The sequence below is a fragment of the Natator depressus genome, chromosome 7 (assembly GCF_965152275.1).
Source record: "Natator depressus isolate rNatDep1 chromosome 7, rNatDep2.hap1, whole genome shotgun sequence".
Lineage (NCBI taxonomy): Eukaryota > Metazoa > Chordata > Testudines > Cheloniidae > Natator > Natator depressus.
In genome coordinates, this window is record NC_134240.1 from 31789992 (window position 1) to 31815667 (window position 25676).

The window sequence follows — 25676 nt, forward strand, 5'->3', positions numbered from 1 at the left end:
TTGCTACAGACTGCCTGGGAGACAGAACGGGGGCGACGACACGTTGACCCAGAGAGATCTGTGGGGAGAGGACAGACAGACAGCCCAGAGAAATGAGAGGAAACAGATAGAGACCCAGAGGGATGGGGTAGGGGATGGACAGACAGAGCCAGAGATGGTGGGGGAATGGGATGGGGACTGACAGGCAGACCCAGATAGAAAGGGAGGGGACACAGATAAAGGAAAGTAGGGGGGAATCCCACAAATCCATGTGGGGCCAGGAGCATCAATCCTGGACTGACCCCTATGGCTGCACCCCACCCTGCTGCTCTCCCCACCAGCCCCACCTGCATAAACTTGCATTTCCCTGCTGACTGTGATCTGATCCGCCCCCACTGTACACAGGCTCCTGGACCGAGCCACTAGCATGACCCGACCCCTTTTAATTAAAATTACAGACACCAACGTTAAAGGAATAAACTCCGAAGGCCAACAGGTGTTTGATTTCAGCCCACGGAGCTGGGCCGGCACACGGGGAAGAGTCACCCGGCGCCGAGATGAAGCCGTCTCCAGGGTGGGACACGGGGATGCTTATAGAGAGATTCCCTCAACTAGTGCTGAGATGCAGGTTCTGTCCCCAGCTCTGGGAGGGGCATGGAGTCAAGTGGGTTAGGATGGGAGGCTGGGAGCCAGGATGCCTGGGCTCCATTTGCCCGTCTGAAAGAGGAGATCTATCTACCTATCTGCCAGTCTCCCTGCTCTATCAAATGTCTCCCTTCCCAGAGCCAGGGATCGAACTCAGGAGTCCAGCCCCAACTCCCTGCTCTAGCCAAAATACTCCACTTCTTCCCCAGGGCCACATGAATGACCCAGAGTCCTGACTCCCAGCATACACTCCCAACTTGAACCCACAAGACTGCACGCCCTTCTCAGAGCTGAGTATAGAACCCAGGAGACCTGTCTCCCCTTGGGAAGCTCTCAACCCACCAATGCCCTTTCTAATGGGGGTGGGGAATGGAACCAACCGCCTTTCCATCTGTTTCCTGATTCCCATTTATGGAACACCGGCTTTATGGGCCAGTCCTTGGTGTCCAAAGGGCATCCCTCAGTGCCATGAATTAGGAGTATTGTGTGGGGAGGGAGATAAGGCTGCTAGACTGGATCTGGGAGCTAATGAGTAACCCCATGAGCCCTGGTGACAGTATCAGAAGCATGGGTTGATCCAGAGGGTGTGGGGCCCCATCTGCTATAAAAGGCCCACCACACACACCTCACCCCCAGGAAGAGGCTGGAGCCCATGGCAGGCTGTGGGATGAGCTGGCTGAAGATCCTAGGGGCCGTGATTGTGGGGGCCCTGCTGTTGACGGTCGGAATTCTGTTGGGCCACTTCGCCATCCCCAAAGCGGGGAATGGCCAGGGGGCACCCAGCCAGGGGACGCCTAGCTGGGTGCAGACCGTGGGCCGGGATCTGAATGAATCCCTGCTGCAGAGCTTCATGGATCAGGTGGAGAGCGGGAAGATCCGGGAGAATCTGAAGTAAGGAGGGGAGGAGTGATGGAAAAGCCCCATTGAATTCACCCACATTCAGGAGATCCAGGACTCCTGGGCTGCAAGGCAGGATCATCCCTTACAGGCTATTCCCACCCAGGGGGATGGGATCATCCCCTATAATCTATCCCCTGCCCCGCCCCATCCCCTGGGGATAGGACAGGATTGTCCCATACAGTCTAGTCCCCCCTTGGGCCAGTTAGCCTCCTCTCAATCTGTGGCCAGACTGGAACCAGTGCCCCATCGAGGGAGAGGCCCTGTATCCCTAGCTTGTAGCCCCAGTTCTGGGAGAGGAGTGGTGTCTAGTGGTTACAGTGGGGGTGGAGGGAGGAGATGGGAGCCAGGACTCCTGGGTTCTATCCCCCACCAGAACCTGCAGTCCTGAGGGAGCTGTGATCTCAGGCACTCCCCTGTACCCTTCACCAGGACCCTGGCCTCCCAGCCCCACATGGCTACAACTAAGGGGGATGAGGAGCTTGTGAAGCTGCTGCTGAGCCGCTGGCAGGACCCGCAGATCGGTCTGGACAGCACCAGCGAGGATGTGTATGGCGCATTCCTGTCCTTCCCTGACCCACAGAGACCCAACAGCGTGGCCGTGGGTGTGTGTGTGTGTGGGCAAGTGAGGGCTGGGTGTGTGTGTGCAGGGCACAGGGCTGTAGCGGTGGGATCAGGGTACTGGAGGGAGGGCTGGAGTGGTGGAAGGAGGGCAGGAGAAACTGGGAGACAGGGCAAATGGGTGCAGGGGTGAGGGGGACACTGGGGCAGCTGGGCACAGGGGCTTGTGGGGTGCTAGACAGGCCCTGAGGCAGCTGGGGCTAGAGAAGGGACAGGCAGCAGGGACTGGGGCAGGTCTAAGAGGGAGAATGGGGCAGGGGACAGGCCAGGAGGCCGGGGGTGGGGGGGAATTAAGGCAGCGGAGGACAGGGAGCTGGAGGGATGGGACTGGGGACAGACAAGGGCAGAGAGGGGCAGGGAGAGATGAGGCAGATGGCGGCAAAGGTCAGAACGGGATGTCCCACGGCAGGCACCCCACAGCTGACGAGATCTGCCTCCACCCCCAGTGGAGAACAGCAACCAGATCTTCTCAACCCGGCGCAGCGAGAAGAACGTGACAGCGGACCAGGCCCATGCAGATGTGGTTCAGCCCTATGCTGCCTACGCCCCCCCTGGGAACCCCAGGGTATGGAGCAGGGCTGGGTATAACCCCTCGAGACCTCCTCGTGGCCTCAGCTCAGACCCTCCCACTGCACCCAGTGGCTGTCAGCGAGTTATCTTATCTCCTCTCCCAATCAGGACCATGTCCCTTCTTTTATGAGCCCATCAAGGCTGCTAGGAGATCTCTGTCCCTAGGGTGACATGCCAACCACTACGTATCTATGGAGACAGTCAATTCCCTGCCCTGCCCAGGTCCTCATATAGCCACAAACAGCTGTCACCGAGCCAACAGCCACTTATCCCCAGCCAGCCACACAGGTTGTCACGCCACATCTCTCCAGACAAACAGCCACCCAGACAGGTTGCCTTGCCAACAGCCATGTGTCCAAAGAGACAGTCACCCCAAATGTCACCACGAGACAGCCACCTATCCTGAGACAAACAGCGAGCGCCACATGTCATCCTGCCAACAGCCACGTACCCCCAGAGATAAACAGCCACCCCCACATGTCATAATGCCAACAGCCACATATCCTGAGGGATAAACACCCCTAACACATTGCTGTGCCAACAGCCACGTATTCCTGGAGACAAACAGCCTCCCCTCAGCCCCCATCACCAAACTGACAGGCATGTACCCATGGAAACAAATGGCTGCTCTCACACCAAAGACCCAAGTGGACCCTGACCCCATGACAATTTTATCTTGCCCCCCCCCCACCAGCCCCTCTGATCCTCTCTCCCGCAGCGCCCTGGGGCTGACTCCTCTCTTCTCCTCTCAGGGGAGGCTGGTCTATGCCAACCAGGGCAAGCGCAGTGATTACCAGGAGCTGGTCAACATGGGCATCAACCTGAATGGCACCATCGCCATCACCCGCTATGGGGGGGCTGACCGTGCTGCCAAGGTGAGGGGAACTCAGGGCCTACTGGTCACGGACACCAGGCTGCCCTTTCATGTGGCACTGAAGAGGGGGCCTTTGGGCTCCCTTCCCCCTCATCCAGTTGCTCCCTCTCTGCCCCCCCATCCTAATCCCCCCCATCCTTTGTCTCCCAGTTTTCCATCCCATCACCTCTCTCCCTGCTCTCCATCCCATCATCCCCTCCCCATTCCTCCAATCCCTTTCCCCCCAATATCTGACCCAAGGCCCCTTCCCCCCAAGTCCAATCACCCCTGTTCCCACTCCCCCAGTTCCATCAGCTCCAGCACTTTCCGCCCAAGGCCTGTCCCCCCAAAGCCTGATCAGCCCCAGACGGGGCACTGCACAGATCCGGGGGGGGGGTGCCAGAAGAGTGGCCCACCTCAAGGTGGGGGGCTGGATGGAACAGTCACGGAATGCCATTGCTGCCCCCCAAGGGGGTGGGGGCAGGGGAAGTCCAGCTAGAAGAGGGGGAACTGAGGCAGGAATAAGAGAACAGCTCAGCACACATACTCCAGTCAGGGCCATAGTGTGTGGGGGGGACATTCCAGCTGCCATTCCCGTTCCCCCTGGCAATGGTGGTGATGGTGGAGTGGATAATCTGACTGACCCTAACCCTCTAGGCAGTGAACGGGGCAGAGTTTGGTGTAGCTGGCGTGGTGGTGTATACAGACCCTGCAGACATCAACGATGGGCGGGCATCCGAGGAGGAGACCTACCCCAACTCCTGGTACTTGCCCCCCTCCGGTGTGGAGCGGGGCTCTTACAGTGGGTACTTCGGGGACCTGCTAACGCCCTACTATCCTGCCAAAGGTAACGTGGCAGGGCAGGGCGGGACTGGCTTTGACCCACAATGCCTCTTGCTGTTCCCTCCCATGAAGAGGAGGGGAGTCTGTCCCAACCCCCTGCTGATGAGGCCAAGAGGCTCCTTGAATTCATCCCCCCACCCCTGCTCTTGTTCATCCAGATGACACTCCATCCTCTGCCCCCAGCTATATCCTGTAACGGGAAGTTCTGCAGATTAACCAAACCCATTGGGGAATTGCTGCCCTGGAGTGCCCCCTATTCCCTGGACTATAGGAGCCCATCTGGCCTCCTCCACCCAATTCACCCGAAATCCTCTCCTTCCACCACCATCTGCACAGAACCCAAAAGTCTTGTCTCCTAGTTCTACGGCTCTAATCACGAGACACCACTCCCCTTCCAGAGCCAGGAATAGAACCCAGAAGTCCTGACTCCCAGCCCCCTCTGCTCTAACCACTAGACTCCATTCTTCTCCCAGAGCTGGGATAGAACTCAGGAGTCCTGACTCCCCAGGCTCTCTGGTCCTCCTTGTGAAATACCTCCATCTGGGGTATGTCCCCTGCACCCCATCAGATCCAAGTCTGGACTGCCCACCATCTTTGCAGCAAATGACCCCCCACCATCCCAAACAGGGCACTGGGGGAACGGAGATAATAAGCCTCCTTCTGATTCACCTGCCTCTCTCTTGTAGAATTCACCTACAGAATCAAGGAGTCAGAGATCCAGGGGATCCCGCCAATCCCATCCCAGCCAATTGGCTTTGAAGACGCCCAGACACTAATCTGGTGGGTGACCAATTCAGTGGAGTTGGGGCAAAGAAGCTGTGAAATCTGGCTGAATCCACCCCTTAATGCATTTCAGTGACCACTACCCATTAGACTCGCAATCATCTCCCCTGGCCCTGGCGTTGTCCTGTAGCAGGACATAGCAGGTGAGAATGGCTGCTGGCTGGTGCACTGGATTGGGACTCAGGACCCCTGGGTTCTATTCCCGGCTCAGGCACCAGCCTTCTGAGTGACCTTGGACAAGGCACTTCCCCCTCTTTGTGCTTCAGTTTCCTCATCTCTAGAATGGAGATAATGGCATTGATTGAAAAGCACTAGATAAGAGCTAGGGAATATTAGTAATCATGGAATAGTTTGAAAGGGGAATACACATGTGCACCATCAGCTTTAGCCACTAGGTGGCGACAACTCAGGCCCCAAGTCCGTTTGTTAAAAACACAGTCATTAAATGCAGGGAAAGAGTGCAACAAAATTAAATGCAGCCAGACCACTGCCCCTCCACTTCTGATTCTGGCATTGATGCACCACTGAGGTCAGGAAATTCACCTGAACTGAATTACTTTGATCGTCAGCAATTTGGGGCAAGAACCCCAACCCAGAGGTGGCTGCATCTCAGCCCCAGGCAAGAGATCCCTGTATAAATGGCCCACGCGCCGTAACCCAGAAGCGGTGGCATCTCAGTAGTGGGGAGGAATCCCTGTATACATGGTGCTTCTGGGCACTACCACAATAAGATCATAAATAACCCCCAAGGCAACAGGAAATGCCTCATTCTCTCACAGTCCTGACTACACCATTGTACACCTGCTGTATTTTACATGCCATGGCCCCTCCATAGAGGGCCATGTAGATTTTATGAGAAGTGGATTGAACAGCCTAATAGCACAGGTTTATGGTGTAATGTATATATGAAGGGGGTGAGGTTCAATGGGTAGAGCAGGAGGAGCTGGAAGTCAGCACTCTGGGTTCTCTTTCCAGCTCTGGGAAGGGAGTGGGGTCTAGTGGTCAGAACAGCAGACCTGAGAACCAGGGTTAGACTGTGGTGGAGGGTAGGCTGGGAGTAAGGACTCCTGGGTCTGTCCCCAGATCTGGGAGGGTCATAGGGCCCAGTGGGTTGGAGGAGAGGGGGCTGGGAGTCAGGTTTCCTGGGTTCTTTTCCCAGGTCTGATTCCCTGCATGCCTTTGAACGACTCACTTCTCCACCTTGTGCCTCGATTTCTCCATCTATAAAATAAAGACACCCACTGTGCACCTCCTGGGTAGTGTGGGGGTCCCCAGTGTTTGAACTGTTCAGGGGTGTAAAGCACTTGGAGTGTCCCAGGGAAAAGATGCTGCAGAGTAAACAAAGGAAGGTTATTATCAGGAGTGGGAATGCAGCCTTCGTGGCCAGGGCAGAGCTGCTGAGGAGACTGACAGAGGAGGCTTGGTGGTTTTGCGGGGGCAGCAAAAGTGGTTTGTGGGGAGCAGAGACTCTAATAACCCCATATATCTCTGGCTCTATGTCTTCTAGTAACCTGTCTGGCCCTGTGGCCCCTCCGTCCTGGCAGGGCTCTCTGGGCTGCTCCTACCCTGTGGGACCAGGATTCCGCACAGGGGGGCTGTTTCCCAACACCAGGTATGGATGTATACATGTGGTCCAGGATTGCATCCCACCCCCACAGCTCCCACCAAAAGTCACCTGGGAATTTTGACTTCCCCCTCCTTCTCCAACGCTCACTGTGCTAACCCAGCCCCTCAGACCCTGCATTCCCTAGTGGTGTGTTCCCAGCAGACACAGAGTAGTTAGATAAAACCATACAGTCTTCTTGCTGGGAGGCAACACTACTTTTGGTCTCAGGAGTCAGAACAAGACCCAAACACAGAGAGAGACAAAGCCCAGAGGCTCAGCTCACTCACCTTACTCCAGGCTGGCTTTCTGCAGACTGACTGCTGCAAGGCCAGATCCACGCTTCACTGCCTCTGAGCCCCCTGCCTTCAAACAGGACCAGAAAAATCCCTGTGAATTTAAAGTGATCACAATCTGAACAGGTTTCAAGACACCACATCAAGACCCTAGCTGACCCCAAATCCCCTCTTCTCCACTCCCCGGGCACTGACCCCAACTTCCTCCTGCACCAGCTCCCATCTCCAGACCCACCCAACTGCACCAACTCCCCCCAGACCCCACTGCATTGTTACCACTTTCCCCTGCCTGACCCCCATTGCAATGACCCAGACCCCGCAACCTCCCCTAGACTCCTCCCATGCTGGCCCCAATTCCCCCATCCCCTGTTCCCCGCTCCAGCCCCCATCATGTCAATCTCCCACTGCACTGACCCTGACACACACACCCCAACCCCCACTAGGCTAACCCTAGCTCCTCCCACTCTCCCCACAGCGATGTCCAGGTCAACGTCTACAACCAGCGAGTCATCAAGAATTCCTCCAACGTGATGGGGTTCATCCGGGGCAGCGAGGAACCTGGTGAGTGTGCCCCCCCTGAACAACTACCAAGCACCCCCACACCTACCACCACTCCCACCACCCCAACCCCCTCTCCCCCACCCCACAAACCTGGAGTGTCCCCCACCCTGCCCCATTCACCATACTGGGATACACCTCTCTCCATGCCCATTCCCCCAAACCTCTCATTCCCTCCCCCTCTCCATGCCCTGGAGCACTCCTCAGTGGGCTCCTGTTCCCCCATGCCCAAGAGTGCTCCCCAGTGACCCCCACCCCCCTCCAACACTGCTCCTTTATTATCTGGGCTCACAGCTGGCAAGCTCCCCCCACCACACTCCATCCTGAGCAGCCCTCCCCACCCCCGTGCACTCCCCCCAACATCCCAATCAGCAGCAGGGCTCCGTCTCTCTCCTCACCCCCCCCCCCCAGACAGGTATGTCTTGTACGGCAACCACCGAGACAGCTGGGTACACGGAGCCATCGACCCGAGCAGTGGGACGGCTGTCATGCTGGAGATCACCCGCGTGCTGGGCAAGATGCTGAAAGAAGGTATGAGGGCTTGGGGGGGCGCACAGGGGTGCAACTATCCCCAGTGCACAGCTAGGGAAACTGAGGCACAGAGTGGACTTGCCTTTGAGGTCAGCCAGCACATCAGTGGCAGAACCCAGGAGTCCTGACTCCCAGAACTGCCCTGCTCTAACCGCGACGTCTGAATCTCCAGGCTGTGTGTTTCTCCACAGGGAAGTGGCGCCCCAGAAGGTCCATTATCTTTGGCAGCTGGGGGGCTGAGGAGTTTGGTCTGATTGGCTCCACCGAGTACACGGAGGTAAAAACCCAAGAGAGAGAGGGGAGGGGGATTAACAGCGGCTCCCCTTTGGAGGGGATAAAATGGGAGGGAGGGTGGATGTAGCTGCTGCCCTCTGTTGCATCCAAGCAGACCTGCACCCAGGTATGTGCTGAATGTACTGTAGTGGATCAGGATGTTACAATGAGCCTGTCACTCCCTGCACCAGACCCATGGGCCCAGCGAGCCCAGAGCAGACCCATGGGCCCATGCAGCTCACCCGATCCCATTGCACTAACTGCTGGGTTTCTCCCTTGCCCAGGAATTCTACAGCAAACTGCGGGAGCGGAGCGTGGCCTACATCAACGTGGACATCTCTGTCTTCGGTGAGCGTCCGTCTGTCCTGCCTTCCCTCCTCCGTGCTTGCTGCACCATCCCCTTCTCTGCGTTGTGTAGAAGGGCCGTGACACTGGGCCCAGGCGGGCTGGGGTGTTTTGGGGAGGAAGGGATGAAAGGGAGCGTGCGTCATGCGAGTGCATGTGCAATCAGACGGGCACAAGTGTGAGAGCCTGCATGCAACTGAATACGTGTCTGAGGAGGTGCAGCTGAATGGTTGTGTGAGAGTACACGTGCCAGAGGGTGCGACTGAACAGCCATGGAAGGGAAAGCATGTGCCACATAAGCAGGTGGCAGAGAGTGCAGGTGATGCCGGTCTGGCTGTGCTACGGGCCAGTTGGTGCTGCAGAGCCCCAGGGCGTGGCGGGTCTCCCTGTATGATCCGGCACAGCCCCTAACATTGCCTCACCTGTGCTTTCCACAGCCAACGCCACCCTGAGAGCCCAGGGGACACCGCCTGCCCAGAGTGTCATCTTTGCAGCTGCCAAGCAGGTACCAGGGTGGATCTGTGGTGGGGGAGGTGTGTGTGTCCATCCCCTCTCCTACTGCAGGGGAGTCTGACTCATGTGAACCTATTCCAGGTCCAGACTCCGGCCAGTTCCTCCATGTCCGTCTATGACAACTGGAGAAACCACTTCAACCGCATCAGCCCCAGCTACGGCGTCATCCCCAAGTGAGAGCCCACGTCAGTGGGAACCACCACCCAGGCCCCCACACGCCAAGGGTGGATGATAGGGAGTGGGAGGGACCGGAAAGGGGCCAAGATCTTCTCCTCCCCACCCCCTTCTGTGGCTCAGATTGAAGAGAAAGCTTCATTGTTGGGGGAGTAGCAGATGCGGGGCGGGGGATACTGGACTGGATGGGCCCACTGTTCTGATCCACCGAGGGGGATACTGGGCTAAACAGGCCCATTGGTCTGATCTGGGGTGGCAGAGAGGGAGAATACCAGGAGCCTGGGCAACTCTGAACCATGACAACAGCCATAGAACATACCAAAGAATGGGGGCTTGGGGATCTCCCCCTGTAGGCAGGGGCCACATCAGCCGAGCAGGAGATGGCAAACTCTGCTCTCCACCCAGGGATGTTTCCCCTTCCCACTGTCTCCCCCCTGCCTGGCCCTGAGTCACTCAGCCATCTCCATCCCCCGCACAGCTTAGGGTCCCTGGGTGCCGGGAGCGACTATGCCTCCTTCATCCATTACCTAGGCATCACCTCCATGGACATCGCCTACACCTATGACAGGGTAAGGATACCTGCTGCTCTGGGATGAGCCTGCCTGAGCCGTCCCCTCCTGACAGACACGGCCTCAATCCCAGATCCCTGCCCACATGGGGCATTCACTGGGCGCTGGAAAAGAGGCAGGGAGAGCGCAGAATTGGGCTATCTCGCTGCTACCCTCTGCTCAGTAGGGGGCGCTCTCCCCTCAGTCAGTGCTGACCCCTGTGCTGTACCTGGGGGGCACTGTATTGCAGGGAGTAGATTGGGGGGGCCCAGTACAGGGCACTGTCCCTCACAGTGCTGACCCCAGTGTGGGGCTAAGGAGCTGGGCAGGTGAGTCAAGGGGAGGGTTTGCTGGGGGATCTGACCTCACTAGGGGAAAGAGGGGGGCCTTGGGATCTGTGCCCCTTTTGTTTTCAGCTGCTTTGCCCCTTCCCTGCCCTAGAACAAGACATCTGCTCGGATTTACCCTGCCTACCACACGGCCTTCGATACCTTTGACTATGCTGACAGGTTCATCGACCCAGGTAAAGGGGCATGGCATTCACCCTGGGCAGGCATGGGGGCCTGGGTATTGCGGGGGGGAGGTTTAGGATGCATCTAATCCCTTTATCCCCATTTGGCCACAGGGTTCACCAGCCACCAGGCCGTGGCCCGGACGGTCGGCAACGTGCTGCTACGGCTGGCCGACAGCCTCGTCCTCCCACTTAATGTGAGCGACTATGGAGAGAAGCTGGATGAGCTGTACAGTACGGCCGCCCAGGGGGACTTCCTGGCCAACCTCACTGCCAACAATCTCTCTCTTGGTGCGTGCTGGACTCCTAGGTTTTATCCCCAAAAATCTCTCTTTTGGTGCAGGTGGCAGGACTCCTAGGTGTTATCCCCAACAATGTCTCTCTCAGTGTGGGACTCCTAGGTGCAGGCAGGTGGGACTGCTGGGTGTTATCCCAAACAATCTCTCTCTTGGTGTGGGTGGGCAGGACTTATAGGTGCTATCCCCAACAATCTCTCTCTCAGTGTGGGCGGGTGGGACTCCTAGGTGCTATCCCCAACAATTTCTCTCTCGGTGTGGGTGGGTGGGACTCCTAGGTGTTATCCCCAACAATCTCTCTCTCAGTGTGGGTGGGTGGGACTCCTAGGTGTTATCCCCAACAATCTCTCTCTCAGTGCAGGCCGGACTCCTGGGTGTTATCTCCAAAAACCTCTCTCTCGGTGCAGGCGGGTGGGACTGCTGGGTGTTATCCCCAACAATCTCTCTCTCAGTGTGGGTGGGCGGGACTCCTAGGTACGATCCCCAACAATCTCTCTCTCACTGTGCTCCAGGGTGGGGGTTCAGTAGGGGGCGCTCTCCCCTCTGGGTCAGTGCCAGCTCCAATGACCAAGTGGAGTTCTGCTCCGTAGCAGCTGCACTCCCTGCAGTCAGTGCTTTCCTCACCATGGTGCTAGCGGGTGCCGTGCTGCAAGATGGGGGGGCTCAGCAAGAGGTGCTCTTCCCTCTCAGTCAGTGCTAACTCCTGCACTGCGGGCACTGGCTGCAAGGAGCAGAGCAAGGGGCTGCTCTCCCCTCGCAGTCAGGGCTGACTCCAATACTTCAGGGGCCCATAGCCTGGCTTCCCTGGAGAGTCCCGATTGGTGTGGAGAAGGTGCTGATGGGGACCATAGGGAGAAGGGGCTGCAGACCTGCTCTCTTACACTTGGTCCTGCCCGCCTTGCAGACCCTTTGAAGGCTGCGATTGGTCAGTTCAAATCGGTGGCTGCTGACTTCAACCAGCGAATAACGAAACTGAAGGAGGAGGAGTCTCCCAGGTGAGACGTGTCCCTGACTGCATGTGCAATTGCACTGGTGGGTGTCCATGCCTGCCTGCCTCTGTACAACTGCACGGGTGCACAGCCTGGAGGCACTGTCCTGCAGGGAGTGGTCACACATGTTAGCATGTTCACATATACATGCATGCTTGTGCAAACATGTCACCTGTGAGGGTTGGGGAGTCTCCCTTATCTACAAAGGGCACATAATCCTTGGACCCAGGGAATGAGGGGTCTGTTGTCCTTAGTGGAGACCCCTCTGGGAATGGAGCTTGGAGGGGGGGTCTCTTCCAGTCCTCCAGAAAGGGAAAGGTTGGGACAAGGTCACAGGCCTGGAGAGCAGTAGGCAAGGCTGGATGAGATGATGGAGCCCCCCCACAGGGCATCTGATGTAAGGGGGACCCTAATCCTACTCTGGTCTCTCCTTCCCACCCACCCCAGTCCTCTCCAGATCCGGATGGTGAATGACCAAATAATGCTGCTGGAAAGGGCCTTCCTCAACCCCCAGGCCTTCCCCAACAAGTGCTATTACAGGTAATACCATGTGGGGGGCTGGATAGGACACCTGGGTTCCATTCCCAAGGGACCATCCTCACCAATCCCTGGTGGATCCTGGGTGAAAGGGCATCAGCAAGAGAATGACGTCTAGGAGGGGCGTGGGGTCTAGTGGTTAGAGAAGAGGGGTCTGGAGTGGGGATTAGGGTTTACAGCCTGGGGGCTAGGAGTTGGGACTCCTGGGTTTTATCCCCAACTCTGGAAAGGAGTGGTGTCTAGTGGTTCAAGCATGGGGGGGCTGATATTCAGGACACCTGGAGTCTATTCCCAGCTCTGCCGCTGACTCCCTGCATAACCCTGGGAGAGCCCCTTCACCTCTCCATGCCTCAGTTTCCCCATGTGTATCACAGGGCTAACATGATACTGACCTCTCCCATTCTCTTTCCAACTCCTCAGCCACGTGATCTGGGCATCCAAATCCTCTGACCAGGCCACCTTCCCAGGACTGGCCGATGCCTACACCAGTGCCCTGGAGACAGGGGACTGGGACCAAGTCCAGAAGCACCTCACCATCGTCGTGCAGGCTGTGGAGAGCGCTGCCTCCACCCTGGAAGCCGTGGCCTAAAATCTTGGGGTCCACCCCAGTCCCACCCTGTCACTCAAAACCCAGCAGCTTATACACCTCAACTATCCTACTCAGAAGGCAGTCCTGGCACCCCATCAATGCCAAATGCCCCCTCCGTGCCTTGTGCTGAACTGATGGCGTCCCCTAGTGTGGGCATTGGGGGGAAGAGCATGACATCCCCAAATCCCAGTTGAAGTGGGTAACCTGCTCTCCCTGGGACCCCTGACTGATTAGCCTCCACCCCACCTCCCTAACCCAGCCTGGACTATTAAAGAACAGATGACAGCAGCAGGTGCTTCTGTTTGTTCATATGGTTGGTGTGAGGAGTGGAAGGTGAAACTCATAATGGCGCAGGGAGGCCATCTTGGCCCGCAGGAGCTCTGCTACCACAATGCAGTGGCCAACTTGGACCCAAAGCCACTGCTGCCACCACAGGTAGGGCAGCCATGGTGGGGCCCCTGGGCCTCGTGCCCACAGTATTGCCCCTCCCATGAGATCAAAACTCACCGCTCTGACCCCAACCATCATGGGACTGGCCCACACACCAAGGGAGTTTTGTTGTTTTAAAAGACTAGATTGTAGTTTTCAGTCTGTCTCGATATTGAAAGTCCTCTGGCCCATCCCCAAGTGGGGGTGGGGGGGACAAGTGGTGTCACTCACTCTACCAAATTTAATGGGTATGGTGATTTTGGCCCCCTGCTGCCTGAGTTCTCACCCCAACATCTGCCTATCCCTTGCTCCCCAGGCCCTTCCTCAGTTCAGCCCCCCGAGCCTGAACTCTGCTCCTCCTGGGGTTCTTCAGCCCCCTCTCCCAGGCATAGGGGCTGTAGTGTGGTTCCCCCCCCCCATTCCAGGCTGGGAGGGGCAACTCCAGGGGCTCTTCACCCCGCACCCTTCCCAAGCCAGGGATCAATCCCAGGGGGAGGAGGGAGCGGAGCCATGCTGAGCTGCTGGGGTCTTTGCTCCCTCCCTCCTGGAGGAGGACTTTTCTGCCTTCCAGCCATGCGGGGGCTGGAACTTCTCATGGCATTACCAGATGGGCTCCAGAAATCCATCCTGTCACTCACAAAAACATTGTGAGTTGGGAACACTTCCATGGCCCTGCTACCACAGCACTGTGGCCATTAAAGGCCCCACAACCACAACACGGAGTGGGAAGGGAGTGGGTCCGGATTCCTGGGTTCTATCTCCACCTCTGGGAGGGGCATGGGGTCTTGCAATTAGCCCAGTGTGGGGTGCTGGGAATCAGGGCTCCTGGGCTCTTTCTCCATCTCAGCCACTGCCTCAAATCCAAGTCCCATTCCCTCTCCACATCTCATTTTCCTCGTCTCCAAAACAGCAATAACAATGCTCCCCCACCTCTCAGCCCACACAGGCCCTGCTGCTGTGGCATGGCAGCCATGCTGGACCACGTGGGCCCCACTCTACGGCTGCTACCTCTGAGGTACACAAATTAGGACGTCCACATGTCACAGTTCAGGGCAACCGCACCTGTATTTCCCCTCAATGGCCCAGCAAGGGCCCCCCCCCAAGCTTTCTGCTCCCCAGCTCTTTACTCTCCTGTTGGAGACCCACGGCCCTCTCTCTTCTGACCAGGAGATTTGCAAGCTGCACAGGACCCTGCCTGCACAGTGTTCCCTGCAGCAGAGGCACCTTGCCCAAGCCAGACCTCTTTGCTTTCTCTTTAGAGACAAAAAGAAAAGGAGTACTTGTGGCACCTTAGAGACGAACCAATTTATTTGAGCACAAGCTTTCGTAAGCATCTGTGCATCGTGCATCCGATGAAGTGAGCTGTAGCTCACGAAAGCTTATGCTCAGATAAATTAGTTCGTCTCTAAGGTGCCACAAGTCCTCCTTTTCTTTTTGCGAATACAGACTAACACGGCTGCTACTCTATAACCTGTCTTTAGAGACGGTTAACACATATCATTGCTGCAGTTATAAGGTACGCCCCAGCACTTCCTAGGCAGGCCTACATTATTCTTAAGGTAAAAAGCACGACAGAGAAAACATTCAAAACAATACGAGAATCCACTCACATGCTGGCTGTTTGCTGGATCAGGAAGAAGGCCTTGAGTCAGGTTAAAACCAGGCTATTTATCCAAAACCGCTTTCTTTGTCTGTGGTGCCCTCGAGAATCCAGTTTGATCTCGTGTACGCGCAGTGCTCCAGGGGGTGTCTCCTCTAGAGATGTTACAGGCTGCCTGGGTGAATTTCCTTTACCACCTCCTGCTGTTCTCCTATTGACCTGTCCCATGGAAATACATGCAATTCCGCAGTAACACAGACACCATCGCGTTTTCAGTACATGGAGTGCAAAGATGTTAAAACAAATGCAATACGTTTTAATTTAATTCAGTAACATTCAGTGAGGACATTGCAGGAAGTTATCAGCCTGTCACACCAGGATGATCCTGAGCCCTAAAACCATACAGCTTGCAGTGTGTACTGAACACCTGGACAAACATCCCAGGGCAGGGACAATCCTGGGAAAACCTGGACAGGTGGCCATCTTGGACCACACGGGCCAGGCCCTGTTACCATGGCGCAGCGGCCATCTTGGGCCATACTTGTTGGGCCCAGTTACCATGGCGCAGCGGCCATCTTGGACTACATGGCTTTCACAAGGCCCAAGTTGCAAGGAAGCCACTGGCCCTTGGCTTTAAGGTACCAGACACAGCTACAGGCAGGAGCACCAACGGGGAGGGGGAGAGCCTCCAGCCCAGCAAGCCCCACATGCTGGCACAGACTAAAGGAGCAGTCGCACGTTACGAGGGCTCTGTACCAAACCGACAGCTCTCATTTACCCTGTGGTCTCTGTCCCAAGACTATGGGGGCAGCTCCTGGCCCCGATGGAGTAGCAGCAGCCTCGCAGCGATGGCAGCTCCCAGCTTGCGGGTCCTAGGTGTCTCCCACTCTTTCCTGCAGGGATTGGGGCTGGGAAAGCGAAAGGAAGACAAGTTAGTTTCAGCCACTTTGCAATGGGACCCATCTACAGCCACCCCTGGATTTGGGCAGGCAGCCTCTTCTCTGCTCCACCCCAGACTGCTGGCCCCAGCTCCTCCTGCTCACTGCAACACAGCAGCTATGGGTTGCCATCCCCTCTCTCACCCCTGTGGCCGGTGGCTAAGGGGTTGGGTGGGGGGAGAGATAATTCTCTAGCTAAGCACTGCTAAGCAGGGGCAGGCTGAGTCGGTGCTGTGCAGGGAGCAGGACAGGGGCTCAGTAGGGGACACTCTGCCCTCACAGTCAATGCTGACCCCAGTGCCTCGGCTAAGGGGTGCTGTGCTGCTGACCTTAACATGAGATTTCAAAATGAGGCTCACTGACACCGCCTGGTCACTAAACCTGCCTAGCACTTTCCCCAAGAGCCCCCACTATCTGGCTAAATTCCCACATGGCCCATTCAATTTGACCTCCTACCGTACCAGCTGGTTACAGGAGTGTACTTCTTCTGCTGTCCCATCGGTTGGGTAGTGTTTCTGTGCTTTCCCTGCCCCAGAAACAGCTACATCTCAGCACCGGGCAAGAAATCCCTGTGTAAATGGCTCCCACGCCCCTCCCCAGAGGTGGCTGCCTCTCAGCATTGAGCAAGAGCGCTCTGTATAAACAGTTCCCATGCCCCACCCCAGAGGCGGCTGCATCTCAGCACCGATGAAGGAGGGAGCCATGTATAAACAGCTGCGGTGCCATCCCAGCAGCAGCTACATCTCAGTGCCAGGCGAAGGATCCCTGTATAAATAGCGGCCGCATCTTCGTGCTACCCGAAGAATCCCTGTATAAGCAGCAGCCATGGCCCATTCTCCCAACTCCCTCTGACCTGGGGTTGGATCGGGATTGGTACCCAGAGCTGATAGACCCCATATCACATTCCACCCTCCCTCCCTGCGCGGTGGCCACCAGTTACTGCATTTTAAGAGTCCTTGGCAAACTCCACCGCCTCTCAGAACCAAAGCAGGAGACTCCTGGACTCTGAGCCTCTCTGGTCACTCCTCCACCCCTCTGGTCACTCTGCTCCATCCCTCAGGTCACTCCTCCACCCCATCTAATTCAAACTAGCCCCTCCCCCAAAGCTCTTTATGTCCCCTAGTTCCTCCCGGTGTCTTTAAGCAGAAAGCTTTGGAAAAATCCTGCAATGATTGTGCAGACTGAGGTCACCTTTAGCTTCTGCTGAGAAATCCTCCCCCACAGGGACTAGGGGACAGGATTCCACAGCACTGGGGCGGCTCTAGGCTTGTGGGGCTGCTAGCAGAGAGAGACTATTGCAGCACGATGGCCTCAAAGCCCAAGATGCTAACATCATCCCTCCCTCCCCCCATGGTTAATCGGGTGTATTAATCTGGCCATTTGCAGCTGGGCCAGGCCGGGGGGGATTTGTGATTTTAAAATGCACCACCAGCTGTTCAGCCACCTGAGCAGGGCAGCCATTTAATTAATGGGGATCCAGATGGGGGGTGGAGGAATTGTCCTCCACACTCACTCTGGCTCTCTCTCTTTCTCCACACTTCCTAATCCCCACAAGTTGGCAGCGTCTCATCCGCATAGGCATCAGCAAATCATCGCCCCACTGGCCCCCCTCAAAGGCAGTATCACATCACCTGAGTCTTGACTCCAGTCTCAGGCCTGGTACTGTTTGTGTACAATAGTAGCTAGAGACCCGCCCCCAGAGATCGGGGCTCCATCGTGCCAGGCACTGCACAGACCCACAACTGAGACTGTGGCCCCCGTCATGCCAGGTGCTGCACAGGACCCGTACTGAGATCGGGGGGCCCATTTTACCCAGCATTGCACAAATACACAGCAAGAGAGAGTCCCTGCCCCAAAGAACCTAAGCAGACAAGGGGAAGGATAATTTTCCCCATTTGATGCAAAAGTCAAGGCATGGAAAGGTTACATGATATGCCCGAGGTCACATGAAGTTTGGCAGAGCCAGGTGTTCTGACTCCCAAGGTAGTGCCCTAACCACTGGACAACACTGCCTCCAAATTCCTCCAGAACCCCCAGACCAGGGGAGTATGAATTGCTGATGTTCTGGGCTCACACACAGGGCTATGGGTAGGGTGATCTGGCACATGCACCCGCTGGAATTTAACCCCAGCACCCCAGTCCCAGCCCCAACCCCAGGAGACAGACAGCAGCTTTTCAATGTGTCTTTATTGGCAGGGTCCAGAGGGAGCGTGAAGTCTCAGCAATACATACACTGGGAAGCACAAGCCCCTCTCCCCGCCACCCCCCTCCCACCTTCCACAGGCCTTAGACTCATGGACGTGGGCAAGCGCAGCCACTAACACAAACCACTCACTGCTTAGGGTGTGGATGGGGCCCATGTGGGTACTGTTCCTAGCTGTAGATCCCACCCCAAGAAGAAACTTTCACCTGTACCTGGTCTGTGCTCCCCATGCCAGCCACCTCCCTCACTGCTGGGATCCCTCCCCTGGCTCCACTCCCCAGCCTGCACTCCCCACACCACCTCCCCTGCAATCGCTGGGATCCCTCCTCCATCCCCATCCCCTGCCTGTGCTCCCACAACCCTGCCTCCACCACCCTGCACTTCCCACGCTGTCTGCCTCCCTCCCCTACTGCTGGGATCCCTCCCCCATCCCCATTCCTTTCCTGTGCTCCCCATGCCGCCTGCCTCCCTCACTGCTGGGATCCCTCCCCCATCCCCATTCCTTTCTTGTGCTCCCCACACTGCCTGCCTCCCTCCCCCATCCCCATTCCTTTTCTGTGCTCCCCACACCGCCTGCCTCCCCCACTGCTGGGATCCCTCCCTGGCCTGCAGTCCCTACACTCTCCCAATGCAACCTTCTCTGCTATGTGTGGGGAGGATAATTTTGAAACGTGGGTGGTGTCAAGGCCACCCCGACCTCAGCCAGCAATTTAGCAACATTGTGGATTACATCAGCAATAAATTACCAGAGCCCTCCCCTCTCCCCCCCCCGCCAAGGACCCCAACTCTGCAGCGCCCCTCCCCCAGTCACTCATGCACGGTATCTGGCAGACCATGGGGGGATTTGAAGGCATCGGGTATGTCGCACTCCAGTTTGCAGATAACCTTGTAGATGGATTTCTTCCAGGAGGGGTCAGCATCACAGCCCCGGGAGATGGCACTAAAGAATTCACGCAGGGTGATCTGGGAGACCTCCAGGAACTTGCTGGGGATCTGGGTGGGGGGAAAAAGACATGAGGGCATCACCCTGTCAGGACTGGTGACACCTGGCGCAGGAGGGTCTTAGCAGGGCTCTTTTATTCCTCCCCCAAGGTCAGTTTCCTCTTGTCAATTGCTCCCATGCTGCCAAGATCACCCCAGGCCTGCACTCCTCACCTCAGCCAGGATCCCTCCCCAATCCCCAACTTGGCCTGTGCTCCCCTTCCCACCCACGTGCCCCACTTACGGGGCCCCTCCCAAATCTTCACCCGGTCTGTGTGCCCCACGTTGCCTGCCTCCCTGCCCACCTCGTAGTCATTGGCTTTGTTGTAGTGCTGGTTGAGGACACGTGCCAGCTCCGAGTCCCGGGTGACAGTCAGCATCTCGACGCTGAGCACCCCATCGCTCAATGCCTGGCGTGAGAACTTCTCCATCTGGATGTAGAAGAACTCCCGGAAGTTGCTGAACCACTTGATGAGCTGGGACGTGATGCAGCGATTGAACTGGGGGGACAGCAAGAGGAGAGACACGTTGCCATCAACGCAGCCCTGGGCCTCAGTCCCCCAATTCACTGAAAATGGAGGAGTGACCCACCTTCCCTGCCCCAACTTCCTGGGAAAAGGGGGGGTCCAATCTCCCCCTCCTGCCCCCCAATTCCCTGCAAACAGGGGTCCAATCCCCCTTCCTGCCCTCCAGCTCCCTGGGAAAAGGGCAGTCCAATCCCCGCCCCGCCACATCTCTCGTCACATGATCTACTTAAGTGTCTGTTTCTGGCAACAGGGTCAGTGTGGGGGGCGGGGGGAAGGGACCCTCCCTCCATGGGTGGATGGTGCTAGAGGACCTGCATGGGCCATACAGAAGGGGGCCTGGATCCATGGGGAGGGTCCATGGTCAAACTGTCCCAGAGTTGGGGAGGTTCTGAAGGACCCACCTTGACGTCGGAGAAATAGGTCTTGAGCGTCCCGGAGCTGGGGTAGCGAGTGTAGAAGAACATCAGCTTGGCCTTCTTCAGGTGCCCAGGGGTGAGGCCCTCCTGGGAATGATGGGGTTAAGGAGCAACCAGGGGAAGGGCTATAATGGGGGCACCTCGCTCCAAGGCCCTCCAGAGAGCAGACTGCCCCCACCCCCCCAAGAAAGCAGTGACCCCTGACCACGAGCTGAGAATAGAACCCAGGAGAGTCCTGACTCCCAGCCCCTCCTCCCCATTGTACCCCACGAATCTCACCTCTCAATCTCTTATCTCCACCCTGGCAGCTCAGCTCAGGCTGTAAAGAGAGAGGGGGTCAGTGGGTCATAGGTTGTGTGTGTGGGGTGTATGTGTGTGTAGCAGTGTGTATGGGGGCTTTCGAGGGAGGGGTAGTGTAGGGGAGATGGCTGTCAAGGGACAGGGCAGCATGGGGGAGGCAGTCAGGGAGGGGCAGTGTGTAGGGTGCATGCAGTGTGTAGGGTAGGGGATAGTCGAGAGGGGGGCAGCATGTGGGGCGGGAGGCAGTCAGGAGAGGGGGCAGCATGTAGGGCGGGGACAGTGGGGGGAGAGAGCTGTGTGTAGAGCAGCGGACAGGAGGCAGTGTGTATGCTGGAGGGCAGTTAGGGGAGGGGGCAGCATGTAGGGCGGGGGATAGCAGCAGGAAGGGGCAGTGTGTAGGGTGGGAGGCAGTCGGGAGGAAGCAGTATGTAGGATGGGGGACAGTGTGGGGAGGGGGCAGTGTGTAGGACAGGGGAGGGGGCAGCATGTAGGGCGCGGGACAGCGGGGAGGGGGGGAGTGTGTAGGGTGGGAGGCAGTCAGGGGAGGGGGCAGTGTGTAGGGTGGGAAGCAGTTGCGGGAGGGGGCAGTGTGTAGGATGCAGGGCAGCATGTAGGGTGGGCAGTGTGTAGAGCGAGCAGTGTGTAGGATGGGGGGACAGCAGGAGTGTCTTTGCCAGCCCACCCCCACTAATCCCAGGGATTACTCCCAGCAGGTGCCTAGCGGGTTTCAGGAGGAAGCTCTTTCTGAGCTGTGCAATCAGCTTAGGGTCCGGCTCAGCCTGGTTAACCATTAAACCTACGCCAGGCCTCAGGGGACTAGCGGTGGGTGGGTGGTGTGGAGGGAGCAGGTGATGCTAACACCTGCCCTGCCAACGCCTCACAGGTGGCAGCAAGATGTGAGCAGGTGTGGAGTGGAGCAGGGCAAGGCCAGAGGGGAGGGCTGGCTGAGCTGATGGCAGGGCTCAATGAGTGTATGGGGTGTGCGTGAGGTGGGGGGCAGGAGTGTGTGTATGGGTGTGGGTATGCTGCATATGGGCCGGGGGAGGGAGAAGGAAGAGGCTGTGTGTGGATGTCCGTATATGTATATGAGGCAGGGGCCAGTGTGTGGGAGTTCAGCAAGGGGATGCCCGTGTGTGGGTCTATGGGAAACTGTGTGTGTGTGAACGGTGAATGTGTGTAGGTTGGCTTGGGGCAGAGTGTGTGTGTGGTGGGTCAGTGGAGGATAGGTTGTGTGTGTGGAGTGAATATGTATGGGCTAGTTGGGAGCAGGATTGGGGGGGCAGTGTGTGTGGATCGGGGGGACAGGGTGTGTGGGTCAGTGTGTGCATGGGGAGTGAATGTGTGTGGGTTAGTGTGTGTGCGGGTCAGACTGTGTGAGTGGGTCAGGATGTGCATGGGGGTGAATGTGTGTGGGTTAGTTTGGGGCAGAGTGTGGAGGGCAGGGTGCATTTGAAGGGGGTGAACCTGTGTGGGTTAGTTGTGGGCAGGGTGTATGCGTGGGTCAGTGGGGGACAGGATGTGTGTGTGGGGGGTGAATGTGTGTGGGTTAGTTGGGGGCAGGATGTGTGAGGGAAGTGTGGGACAGGGATCAGATCCTCTCCCCACTCTACCCCAGTCCTGGCCGGCTACTAAAGGATATTGAGGGCCTGTAGAGTGCTGGCTCCTGGCCATGGTGCGTCTCTGTGGCCTGGCTCTTGGGGAGCTGCCGGTCAGTTGGCTCTGCCAGCTGAAAGAGGGCACAGTGCGGCTGCAACAGGTGGCGTGAGGACAGCTTGGTGCGCAGGCTCACACTCTCCCAGTAGGCCTCTCCTGCTGCTCTGTCCTTGAAGGCAGCCAGGTATGGGGGCACAGCCATGGGCTGGGGGAAGGTGCTGGCCACCAGCTCTGGGGGGGCACGGGGCAGGCTCTTCCTCACCACTAGGGGCAGTGCCTCTGTCTGGTCACTTGGGTAACTGCAGGGGGGCTCCTCCGGTGGGGGTTGCTGGCGGGCAAACACCTGCATGACCGTGTCCACCACCTGGGTCATGGCTGCCCCAAGCTCCTCCTTCAGGGCCTCGGCCAGGGTGCCAGGGTGCCTACTCCCTTCCCCAGGATGCCGGGTGCTGGCTCCAACTCTGCTTGGCTCTTGGGACCAGGCTGCCCCCATGTTGCTTCTTTCCTCCTGGGCCACCCCGCTGTAGATCTGGCACAGTTTCTCCTGCAGCTGGAACACTTGCTCACGCATCTTCTCCAGCTGCTGCTTGAGCTGGCTCCGCTCCTGGGCCCGGCGGGAGCGGCCATACCCAGAGCCTCCTTCTTCCAGGCCCCCATCACGGTATGAGCTGCTGATGCTGCACACGATGTTCTCTACCCGGGCCCGCTTAGCCCAGACAAAGTCCTTGGCACTTTCTGGATCCAGACCCCTCTTCGCTGGGACCTCCCCGTCCCCCTGGGAAGACTCGCCCAAGTCACAGGCCTCCACCAGCTTGGCCTTCACACTCCTGCGCAGCCATTGGGAAATGAGATCACTGTCAGGGTAAGGGGCCGCCATGTCCCCACAGCCCCTAGGTTGGTTCTGGAGGCTGAGCTGGTAGCCGGGGTCCTCCGGCTGCTGCTCCTCTAGCCGCTCCAGCTTGAGATTGGTGCCGGAGAAGGACATCGTTGTTGGGAGTCTGCAAAAAAGATCAGACACATGGGAGTTGGGGAGCCGGCTGTGCACTGTGCTCCCTCCTGCAGCACAGCGCCCCCAGTACCGCTCTGGGGCATTAGGGTCAACACTGAATACAAGGGGAGAGTCCCCCTACTGAGAACCTGCCCCACTCCCTGCAGCACAGCACCCGCTAGCACCACACTAGGGCACTGACGGTGAAGGGAGAGTGCCCCCTACTGACTCCCCCAACCTGCTCCTTCTTTGGCTTTTCTCAGAGGATCCCGCTCTGTGTGGTGGGGTGGGGTCTGTCTCGACCCCAACCTAAAGGTGGGGCAGGAGTTGGAAGGAGTTAATACAGCTGGCTCATGCAGAGATCCCAGCTGGTGGACCTTGGGCTAGCAGGTTAGGGGAGGGTGCAGGGCCATTTAAGGGCTGTAGGCAGAGGTGCCACTAGAGCAAAGGTTCACTCTCCCCCCGCCCCCAGCAAACTCTCCCCTCCATGGTCCCTGGCCAAAGCAAACAGGCCTCTGGCTGCTCCCTGAGAAGGCAGACGCGTGTGGGCCTGACACAAACCTAACAACCCCCTGTTTTGCACCACGCACCGTGCCCCCAGCCCTCCATCCCCTGCTGAGATCCCTGCCCCCACATCCGCCCAGGCCTGGGCTATGGCAGACCTCCCAGTTCCCCCTCTGAGAGCGCCCTGTCCCCCTTCCAGCAGCCCCGCCCCAGCCTCGCCTCTGCTGTGATCCCCTCGCTGCCCCAGGCTGTGGCAGGCCATCCTGCTGAGATCCCTGCCCCCTCCCCGCAGCCCTCGCCTCAGACCCCCCTCCCCGACTCCTTCAGGGCCAGGATGCTGCTCTCCATTTTGTTACCCTGACACAAGAGTGCAACCCCTCCTCCTCCCAGCCCCTCTCCCCTGCCCCCCAAACCCCTACTAGGAACAACTACTAGGAACAGGCTGTGTTATGGGTAGAAAGCAGGAGGCTGGGGCAACGGGCATCTGACAACCCCCATGACGTTGGCTGGAGGGGGGCAGCACCAGGATTCTGGGATCTGTGGCTCTCACTCTGGCTAAACTTTATAGTAAACAGATAAGCCCCCTGCCTCCCTTCTGCCCCCCTGCATCCTCCGAACCAGGCCCTGCCTCCCGCAGCATCCTCCACCTGTCTCCCCCCAGCCAGCCCTCTACATCCTCCCACCCAGAACCTGCCTCCTTTCAGCCCTCCTACATCCTCCACCCAGACCTTCCCTGTTCCCTTGCATTTCCCATCCCAGCTCTCCCCTAACCTCTTCCTGCACCCCCAACCCGGACCTTCCTACCCCCCAGCCCTGCATCCCCTCTGGCTCCCCTAATTACCCCAATCCCCCAGCCCCTCTGCAACCCTGCTTCACCCCCTGCACCCCACCCCCAGACCTTCCCTGGCCCCAAACCCTGAGCATCACCTTATCCAAACTCTGCACCCAACTCCCAGCCTTCCCCTGCTCCCTGTATGCCAACCCTTATATTCCAATTCCAGCTTCTCCTCACCCAGACCCTGCCTCCCCTCAACTTCCCCACCCTGCTCCTGAACCCCCATGACCTCTGTTCCCCCTCCTCCCCAGCATCCCTGGGGTGCCCTGGAAGTCCCCAGTTGACTCTGCCCCTTTGCCCATGCTGGCACCTGAAGGCAGGTGCCAGGGGCAGATGGTATTCTGACTCACCGCTTGGCAGGTGCCCACCCTGGGGAGAGCCCCTGAGCCCTGATTCCTGATGCCAGCTAGTCTCTGCCACACTGATTGACAGAGCCAGGAAGGACCTGGGTCATTCCTCTGGTGACATCACACCACGGGGACACAGCCCCACGTGGGGGGAGGGGAATGCCAGTAGCAGGGGAGGAGCTGAACCATGATTGGGCAGAGGGTTATCCCCTTGTCAATCCTGAGCCAGAGTGGGAGGAGGGTCAAGCTGGACCCCGATGCCAAAAGGAAGAGCCAAGTCCTGGAGACCATTAAGGGAGAAGGAAATGCTAGGAAATAAGTGAACACAGGAAGCCACTCCCCTCCCAGAACTGAGGAGAGAACCCAGGAATCCTGACAGCCCCCCACTCTAACCCATTACACCTTGCTCCCCTCCCAGAGCTGTGGGGAGAACCCAGGTGTCCTGACTCCCAGCCCCCCTGCTCTAACACCCATTATACCCCACTGCCTTCCCAGAGCTGGGGGGAGAACCCAGGTGTCCTGACTCCAAGCTCCCACCCCTGACCCTGTCCCACTAGAACTCACTGCCCTTCCAGAGCTGGGATAGAACCCAAGAATCCTGGCTCCCAGCTGCTCCAGTCCCCAGACCCTTGGCTAAGTCAGGTGGCTACAGCCCTCGCCTCCCAGCTGCCACTCTGGGGTGCTGTAAATCACACCATAAATACAACGGTACTTCCCCTCAGGCAGCTGGCAGCCGGGGCAGCCTCGGAGCAGGAAGGGACCTGCCAGAATCCAAGGGGCCACAGTGAGTGAGTGAGTGAGTGAGTGAGTGAGTGTGTGTGTGTCAGTCAATGTGACCCCAGTGGGGGAGGGGATCAACAGGGTCTGGGGGGTCCTAGGTGGTTGGGATCTGTGGAGTCCCAGGAGGAAGGAAGGGGACAGGGGGAATTGCAACCTAAAACTGCAACATTTATGGGGCAGCTGTTCAAACAGACAACCCCCTCCCCTAAACACATGTACCC

General features: G+C 57.9%; 2 protein-coding genes and 1 long non-coding RNA gene across 5 annotated transcripts in view; 1 reads left to right on the top strand and 2 right to left on the bottom strand.

Moving 5' to 3' along the window:
* Positions 1-15470, bottom strand: part of LOC141991462 (uncharacterized) — a 48385-nt gene extending 32915 nt beyond the window's left edge. For both annotated transcript variants that reach the window (XR_012640368.1, XR_012640367.1), the window contains exons 1-2: positions 14994-15470; positions 7085-7184 (exon numbers count right to left, since the gene is read on the bottom strand). This is a non-coding gene — a long non-coding RNA (uncharacterized LOC141991462). The remainder of the gene's footprint in view (positions 1-7084; positions 7185-14993) is intronic.
* On the top strand, positions 1292-13017 carry NAALADL1 (N-acetylated alpha-linked acidic dipeptidase like 1). The gene is made up of 20 exons (XM_074959772.1): positions 1292-1515; positions 1954-2128; positions 2179-2199; positions 2606-2707; positions 3465-3587; positions 4223-4412; positions 5095-5188; positions 6699-6803; positions 7566-7651; positions 8060-8179; positions 8371-8456; positions 8737-8800; positions 9235-9302; positions 9392-9483; positions 9963-10053; positions 10474-10555; positions 10658-10834; positions 11744-11834; positions 12276-12368; positions 12786-13017. Exons 1-20 carry the CDS (start codon positions 1292-1294, stop codon positions 12952-12954), a joined length of 2253 nt encoding a protein of 750 aa, XP_074815873.1. The 3' UTR covers positions 12955-13017.
* A 3461-nt stretch (positions 15471-18931) lies between the features above and the next one.
* LOC141991463 (prospero homeobox protein 1-like) lies at positions 18932-24911 on the bottom strand. 2 transcript variants are annotated; one of them, XM_074959777.1, is made up of 5 exons: positions 24679-24911; positions 21988-22999; positions 20034-20141; positions 19411-19605; positions 18932-19117 (listed from the first exon to the last, which is right to left on the bottom strand). In XM_074959777.1, the coding sequence occupies exons 2-5, from the start codon at positions 22984-22986 to the stop codon at positions 18932-18934; spliced, it is 1488 nt and encodes a 495-aa protein (XP_074815878.1). In that variant the 5' UTR covers positions 22987-22999; positions 24679-24911. The 2 variants fall into 2 exon arrangements, with proteins under 2 accessions (XP_074815878.1, XP_074815877.1); XM_074959776.1 differs by lacking the exon at positions 24679-24911 and having other exon boundaries at positions 21988-23250.
* Positions 24912-25676: the final 765 nt, after the last annotated feature.